At 41.2% G+C, this 8,171-nt stretch overlaps 1 protein-coding gene across 2 annotated transcripts; it reads left to right on the top strand.

Annotated features, from left to right (window-relative positions):
• The first annotated feature begins 464 nt into the window (after positions 1-464).
• Positions 465-3,104, top strand: HAX1 (HCLS1 associated protein X-1). Of its 2 annotated transcripts, none has more exons than XM_059901935.1 (7): positions 465-612; positions 1,138-1,394; positions 1,550-1,737; positions 2,189-2,240; positions 2,368-2,474; positions 2,603-2,693; positions 2,843-3,104. In XM_059901935.1, exons 1-7 carry the CDS (start codon positions 560-562, stop codon positions 2,926-2,928), a joined length of 834 nt encoding a protein of 277 aa, XP_059757918.1. In that variant the 5' UTR covers positions 465-559; the 3' UTR covers positions 2,929-3,104. The 2 variants fall into 2 exon arrangements, with proteins under 2 accessions (XP_059757918.1, XP_059757927.1); XM_059901944.1 differs by having other exon boundaries at positions 513-612; positions 1,100-1,394.
• Positions 3,105-8,171: the final 5,067 nt, after the last annotated feature.

The following is an 8,171-nucleotide window of genomic DNA, read 5'->3' on the forward strand; positions in this document are numbered from 1 at the left end:
CAACTCTGGGGAAGTCACTATACTAGAAGGAGCTTAATGCAACATTTTATCCATCCCTCTAATATTAGACTTAATTGTGTCAGTCAAGAAACAAACTGGACGGAGGAAAGGGGCGAGGTGGGTTTAGAAGGAAGACTGGTAGCCCATGGGTGTGGTGGGCCGGCGGTGAGGGAGGGTCTCGGTCCGGTTCATTTGTGCGGGTGGGCTGCCCTCTGGCGGCTGCCTCTGGTGCCATCCAGTGTCAAACCCTCGAAACACCCTGTTGGAGCGGGTTGATCGGCAGGAAGGAGAATTGGCTTAGGAGGCAGGTGATCGTTGGAAAACGAAAATTCAGTACGCCCGCTCCCTTCACAGGAAACGGAGTATAAGAGCCTTTGGAACGTGATAGGCCCGTCTGCCGTGCCCCCCCCACCCAGTCCGGCTTACGGTCGTTTTACGACAGTGTCCGATCGCAGGCTTGCTTTCCGGTACCGTGGTCTGACGCTTCGCTCAATTTCCGACAGCGTAGCTCTGGCTGCCACCAGCTGTGGGGTTCGAAGGTTCGAGTCCCACTGCGGGAATGAGCCTCTTTGACCTCTTTCGGGGCTTTTTCGGCTTTTCTGGACCTCGGAGGTGAGAGCGGGTCCGGACCAGAAAAGGCGGGGCGGGATCCTCTGAGGGGAGCTTGACCCTTGACACCCTATTTTTGGAAAAACATCCTTTTCCCTGCTCCTTCAACTCCTGCGGAGAGAACGGAAGTCAACATTGAGCACTCACCCCGCGACAGTAACCAGGGCGGTCGTTAAGAGGAGAGGAAACAACCGCTTAAACCTTTCTCCAGTCTGGGGTGGTGCAACAGGGGCGCGGGTGGGGAAGACAATAGGGCTCTGGGGAAGAGAACAATGAGCAAGTGAGCAGGACGTTGGGAGAGAAGGGAGGGGCTGGGGAACAGTGAAGAAAAGCCGAGCGGAAGCGTTTGGGGGAGCCACGAGGTGAGGACTGACTTTGGTAAAAACAAAACAAACCCGATGGCCAGTCCCCTTAACCCTCACTTCAGCTTCCTAGATCGCAACTCTTGTCTCACTTTGTCACCCACTAACTGACTTTATGGTTTAAGTAGTGCTGAAATCTTGGTGGCCGATCTGCCTCCACCCCTAGCCACAGAGATCCCTTTTTTGGAGGGATGACTCGCGATGAAGATGAAGATGATGAGGAAGAAGAAGGAGCCACGTGGGGCCGTGGGAGCTCGAGGTTTGAGGGTCCCCAGCCCCCCGAGGAATTTGGCTTCGGCTTCAGCTTCAGCCCAGGAGGAGGGATGCGTTTCCACGATAACTTCGGCTTTGATGACCTAGTACGGGATTTCAATAACATCTTCAGCGAGATGGGGGCCTGGACCTTGCCTTCCCGCCCTCCTGGTGTGTGGTTGCCCTGTGGTTTCTGCTGGGTCGGTGGGTGAAAAAAGGAACCTGCAGAGAGTAGTTGGGGGTTGGGAAGTGTGAGAAAAGTGATGATTTCAAGGAGATTTAAAGGAGTCCCAAGTCCCCAACATCCACCTGCCACCTTTCTGCAGAACTTCCAGGTCCTGAGTCAGAGACACCTGGTGAGAGACGGCAGGAAGGACAGACGCTTCGGGACTCAATGCTTAAGTATCCAGATAGTCACCAGCCTAGGATCTTTCGTGGGGCCTTGGAGAGTGATGCAAGAACTGAATCCTCCAAACCAGCACCAGGCTGGGGCTCCCAGAGACCTTTTCATAGGGTGAGTACATCTGGGCCTGAAGTGGGAGCCTGTGGAGAAAACTGACTGCAAAGACTAGAAACCTTGTTGGAATCTTAACAGTCTTGGGTTGGAGTCCTAGGCCCTCCACTTGGTGTTATTTATTTGTTTTCTGTATTAAGCTTCTTGTAGGATTTTCTCTGGGGGGAAATGTGAGTTCTGCTTTCTGTTTAAAAAAAATTGCTGGTTTAAATGATTCTTGGACAAAGCAGACTTCTTGAGGGAGGACAGAAAAGTATCAGTTGAGGAATGCTTTTTGGTAGAGGGATACATAAAACAGGAAGGAGGAAAGTGTAAGTAAATAAAGCTATCCTGGCTGGGATTATTTCTCCTGAGGAAAAGTAGTTTTGGAACTTGGAAATAGTTTGGGTTCTGTGATCCCCTCAAATTTAATTGAAAGGTGTCATTTAACCTACTTTGGCTTCTTCTGCAGTTTGATGATACATGGCCTGTGACCCCCCATTCTAGAGCCAGAGAGGACAATGGTGAGTTTGGAGGGAAAGGACATTTACCAGCCCTTTGTTCTCCCTCCCTGAAATTTCTTCCTGCCACACTTGTTCCCTTCTTTCCCTTGGACTCTTTCTTTTTTCTTTCCTCTCTCTGCCCTTCTAGATCTTGATACCCAGGTTTCCGAGGAGGGCCTTGGCCCAGTTCTGCAGCCCCAGCCCAAATCCTATTTCAAGAGCGTCTCTGTGACTAAGATCACTAAGCCAGATGGGGTGAGTTGGGAGAGTCGGGTAAAGGGAACTATGGGCAGAGAATGTTCTGGAAAGGAAGACCTATGTAAAGAAATCAGTTAACTCACCTTTAGTGATGTTAGGGATATGGTGGGGGTTTCTCCTTGTAGACAGTAGAGGAGCGCCGGACTGTGGTGGACAGTGAGGGCCGGAAAGAGACCACAGTAACCCATCAAGAAGCAGGTGGCTCTCCTAGGGATGGTAAGTAAAGAGTATGAATCAAAGGGATCCATTTCTTAATTCCTTGGGAAAGGGAAACCCTTAACTCTCCTACCCTTTAATATTACTCCTCTTCTTTGCCCCTATCTAGTCTCTTTCACTTACTCTCTGTGTATCACTTTCTTCCTTAGGTCCAGAATCACCAACACCTCCATCCCTGGATGATGCCTTTTCCATCCTGGATTTGTTCCTAGGACGTTGGTTCCGGTCCCGGTAGCCTTGTTAACCCTCAGAGGCCTTTAGGTTCTTTCCCCCTCCCACCCTTTGCTCACCAGCAATGGGCTTAGTTCTCCTCCTGCCGCCTCAGCACCTTGGGTGTGTGGAACAGTGAATTGAGGGTATGTCAGTATGTCACTCACCCAGACTGACCAATAAAACCTTTATTTATGCTAATTTCTTAGTCTTGGCTTTGTCATGGCTGTTCCACTTTCTCACACTATCCAGGGCTTCCCAAATTAACTTGGCCCACAAAAAATTATTTCTTAATTTTTTGCTTTACTTCCAAAACCTGATTTTGGTAAGTAAGGGTCAGGTACCTCTAGAAGATGATTTTCCTTATGAAGAGATAAGATAACTAGTGATAATTCCAGGGGAATTTCTCCATGGGGATGCATTAGATTAAAAAAAAAGGAAGTATGTGTATAAGTGCTTCCCTAGGTGTGGGAGCACTATGATTGGGTAGTTCATGAGATAATTTGATGAAGTACATGGGCAAATATTTCTTCCTTTACTGGCTATGTTTTTATTTTTATTTTTTTGTATATATTAGGGAAAATATAACTAGCAAAACATTATTGGTCTCTTCAACAAGTGGTACTGGGAAAGCTGGACAGCCACATGTAAAACAAGTAGATTAGAACATTCCCTCATACCAGATAGAAAAACTCAAGATGTAAATGTAGGGACTTCCCTGGTGGTGCAATGATTAAGAATCCGCCTGCCAGTGCAGGGGACACGGGTTCGATCCCTGGTCCAGGAAGATCCCACATCCCACGGAGCAACTAAGCCTGTGTGCCACAACTACTGAGCCTGTGCTCTAGCGTCTGTGAACCACAGCTACTGAAGCCCACGTGCCTAGAGCCTGTGCTCTGCAACAGGAGGAGCCACCGCAATGAGAAGCCCGCGCACCACAACGAAGAGTAGCCCCTGCTTGCTGCAACTAGAGAAAGCCCGTGTGCAGCAACAAAGACCCAATGCAGCCAAAAATAATAAATAAATAAATTTATATTAAAAAAAAAAAAACCTAAAAATAGAACTACCATATGATCCAGAAATTCCATTCCTGGTTATATATGTGGAAAGAACTACAAACACTAATTTGAAAAGATACGTGCACCCCAGTGTTTTTAGCAGCACTATTTACAATAGCTAAGACATGGAAGCAACCTAAATGCCCATTGACAGATGATTGGATTAAAAAAGATGTGATATATATATACAATTGAATATTAGCTGTAAAAAAGAATGAAATAATGTCACTTCCAGCAATATGGATGAACCTAGTGATTATCATACTAAGTGAAGTAAGCCAGACAGAAAGGCAAATATCATATACTGTTTATATGTGGAATCTAAGAAAAAAGATACAAATAAACTTACATGCAAAACAGAAATAGACCTGCAGATAGAAAACAAACTTATGGTTACCCTAGGGGGAAGGCGGGGGAGGGATAAATTAGGAGTTTGGGACTAACATATACACACTACTATATATAAAATAGATAACCAACAAGGACCTACTGTATAGCACAGGGAACCATACTCTTTTGTAATAACCTGTAAGGGAAAAAAATATGAAAAAGATTATATATATGTATATAACTGAATCACTTTGCTGTACACCTGGAACTAACACAACATTGAAAATCAACTATAATAAAAATTTTTTTATAATATGTGATTTCTGCAAGGAAGCCAAAAAAAGAAAAATGTATACAAATCTTTCGTTTGCTTCGATGACATCATTTTGAATCTAATAAATGACGTTTGATGGTGAAAAAAAGATGTGATATATATATATATATATATATATATATACACACACACACACACACACACACATATATAATGGAATATTACTCAGCCATTAAAAAGAGTAAAATACTGCCATTTACAGCAATGTGGATGGTCCTAGAGAATATTATGCCTAGTAAAATAAGACACAGAAAGACAAATACTGTATATCACTCATATGTGTAATCTAAAAAATAACACAAAAGAATGTATATACAAAACAGAAACAGACTCACAGACAGAAAAACTTGTGGTTACTAAAGGAGAGAGATGGAACATATTAGGAATAAGGGATTAACAGAAGCAAACTACTTTGTATAAAATATCAATAGATAAAGGAACAAGGATTTTTACTGTATAGCACAGGGAATTATACCCATTATCTTGTAATAACCTATAATGGAATATATAATCTGCAAAAATATTGAATTACTTTGCTATAAACCTGAAAATAACATAATATTGTAAATCAACTATACTACAATTAAAAAAATTATTGTGCAGCAAAAGCAGTCCTAAGAGGGAAGTTTATAGCAATACAATCCTTCCTCAAGAAACAAGAAACATCTCAAATAAACAACCCAAACTGACACCTAAAGCAATTAGAGAAAGCAGAAAAAAAAGATCCCAAAGTTAGCAGAAGGAAAGAAATCATAAAGATCAGATCAGAAATAAATGAAAAAGGAATGAAGGAAATGATAGCAAAGATCAATAAAACTAAAAGCTGGTTCTTTGAGAAGATAAACAAAATTGATAACACATTAGCCAGACTCATCAAGAAAAAAAGGGAGAAGACTCAAATCAATAGAACTAGAAATGAAAAAGGAGAAGTATCAACTGACACTGCAGAAATACAAAGGATCATAAGAGATTACTAGAAGCAACTATATGCCAATAAAATGGACAACCTGGAATAAATGGACAAATTCTTAGAAAAGCACAACCTCCCGAGACTGAACCAGGAAGAAATAGAAAATATAAACAGACCAATCACAAGCACTGGAATTGAAACTGTGATTAAAAATCTTCCAACAAACAAAAGCCCAGGACCAGATGGCTTCACAGGTGAATTCTATCAAACATTTAGAGAAGAGCTAACACCTATCCTTCTCAAACTCTTCCAAAAAATTGCAGAGGAAGGAACACTCCCAAACTCATTCTATGAGGCCACCATCACCCTGATACCAAAACCAGACAAAGACACTACAAAGAAAGAAAATTACAGACCGATATCACTGATGAATATAGATGCAAAAATCCTCAGCAAAATACTAGCAAACAGAATCCAACAACACATTAAAAGGATTATACACCACGATCAAGTGGGATTTATCCCAGGGATGCAAGGATTCTTCAATATACGCAAATCAATCAATGTGATACACCATATTAACAAATTGAAGAAGAAAAACCATATGATCATCTCAATAGATGCAGAAAAGGCTTTTGACAAAATTCAACACCCATTTATGATAAAAACTCTCCAGAAAGTGGGCATAGAGGGAACCTACCTCAACATAATAAAGGCCATATATGACAAACCCACAGCAAACATCATTCTCAATGGTGAAAAACTGAAAGCATTTCCTCTAAGATCAGGAACGAGACAAGGATGTCCACTCTCACCACTATTATTCAACATAGTTTTGGAAGTCTTAGCCATGGCAATCAGAGAAGAAAAAGAAATAAAAGGAATACAAATTGGAAAAGAAGAAGTAAAACTGTCACTGTTTGCGGATGACATGATATTATACATAGAGAATCCTAAAACTGCCACCAGAAAACTGCTAGAGCTAATTAATGAATATGGTAAAGTTGCAGGATACAAAATTAATGCCCAGAAATCTCTTGCATTCCTATACACTAATGATGAAAAATCTGAAAGAGAAATTATGGAAACACTCCCATTTACCATTGCAACAAAAAGAATAAAATACCTAGGGATAAACCTACCTAGGGAGACAAAAGACCTGTATGCAGAAAACTATAAGACACTGATGAAAGAAATTAAAGATGATACCAACAGATGGAGAGATATACCATGTTCTTGGATTGGAAGAATCAACATTGTGAAAATGACTATACTACCCAAAGCAATCTACAGATTCAATGCAATCCCTATCAAATTACCAATGGCATTTTTTACGGAACTAGAACAAATCATCTTAAAATTTGTATGGAGACACAAAAGACCCCGAATAGCCAAAGCAGTCTTGAGGGAAAAAAACGGAGCTGGAGGAATCAGACTTCCTGACTTCAGACTATACTACAAAGCTACAGTAATCAAGACAATATGGTACTGGCACAAAAACAGAAACATAGATCAATGGAACAAGATAGAAAGCCCAGAGATAAACCCACGCACCTATGGTCAACTAATCTATGACAAAGGAGGCAAAGATATACAATGGAGAAAAGACAGTCTCTTCAATAAGTGGTGCTGGGAAAACTGGACAGCTACATGTAAAAGAATGAAATTAGAATACTTCCTAACACCATACACAAAAATAAACTCAAAATGGATTCGAGACCTAAATGTAAGACTGGACACTATAAAACTCTTAGAGGAAAACATAGGAAGAACACTCTTTGACATAAATCACAGTAAGATCTTTTTTGATCCACCTCCTAGAGTAATGGAAATAAAAACAAAAATAAACAAATGGGACCTAATGAAACTTCAAAGCTTTTGCACAACAAAGGAAACCATAAACAAGACCAAAAGACAACCCTCAGAATGGGAGAAAATATTTGCAAACGAATCAACGGACAAAGGATTAATCTCCAAAATATATAAACAGCTCATTCAGCTCAATATTAAAGAAACAAACAACCCAATCCAAAAATGGGCAGAAGACCTAAATAGACATTTCTCCAAAGAAGACAGATGGCCACGAAGCACATGAAAAGATGCTCAACATCACTAATTATTAGAGAAATGCAAATCAAAACTACAATGAGGTATCACCTCACTCCTGTTAGAATGGGCATCATCAGAAAATCTACAAACAACAAATGCTGGAGAGGGTGTGGAGAAAAGGGAAACCTCTTGCACTGTTGGTGGGAATGTAAATTGATAGAGCCACTATGGAGAACAATATGGAGGTTCCTTAAAAAACTAAAAATAGAATTACCATATGACCCAGCAATCCCACTACTGGGCATATACCCAGAGAAAACCGTAATTCAAAAAGACACATGCACCCGAATGTTCATTGCAGCACTATTTACAATAGCCAGGTCATGGAAGCAACCTAAATGCCCATCAACAGACGAATGGATAAGGAAGATGTGGTACATATATACAATGGAATATTACTCAGCCATAAAAGGGAACGAAATTGAGTCATTTGTTGAGACGTGGATGGATCTAGAGACTGTCATACAGAGTGAAGTAAGTCAGAAAGAGAAAAACAAATATCGTATATTAACACATATATGTGGAAC

This window comes from Balaenoptera ricei, chromosome 1, assembly GCF_028023285.1.
Source record: "Balaenoptera ricei isolate mBalRic1 chromosome 1, mBalRic1.hap2, whole genome shotgun sequence".
In the NCBI taxonomy this organism is placed as follows: domain Eukaryota; kingdom Metazoa; phylum Chordata; class Mammalia; order Artiodactyla; family Balaenopteridae; genus Balaenoptera; species Balaenoptera ricei.

Bases quoted from the DNA above. Each gene is read 5' to 3' on its own strand.
- HAX1 (XM_059901935.1), top strand. From the start codon at position 560: ATGAGCCTCTTTGACCTCTTTCGGGGCTTTTTCGGCTTTTCTGGACCT. The intron at 2,241-2,367 runs GTGAGTTTGGAG...CTGCCCTTCTAG, and splicing joins TAGAGCCAGAGAGGACAATG to ATCTTGATACCCAGGTTTCC. The intron at 2,694-2,842 runs GTAAGTAAAGAG...TTTCTTCCTTAG, and splicing joins AGGTGGCTCTCCTAGGGATG to GTCCAGAATCACCAACACCT.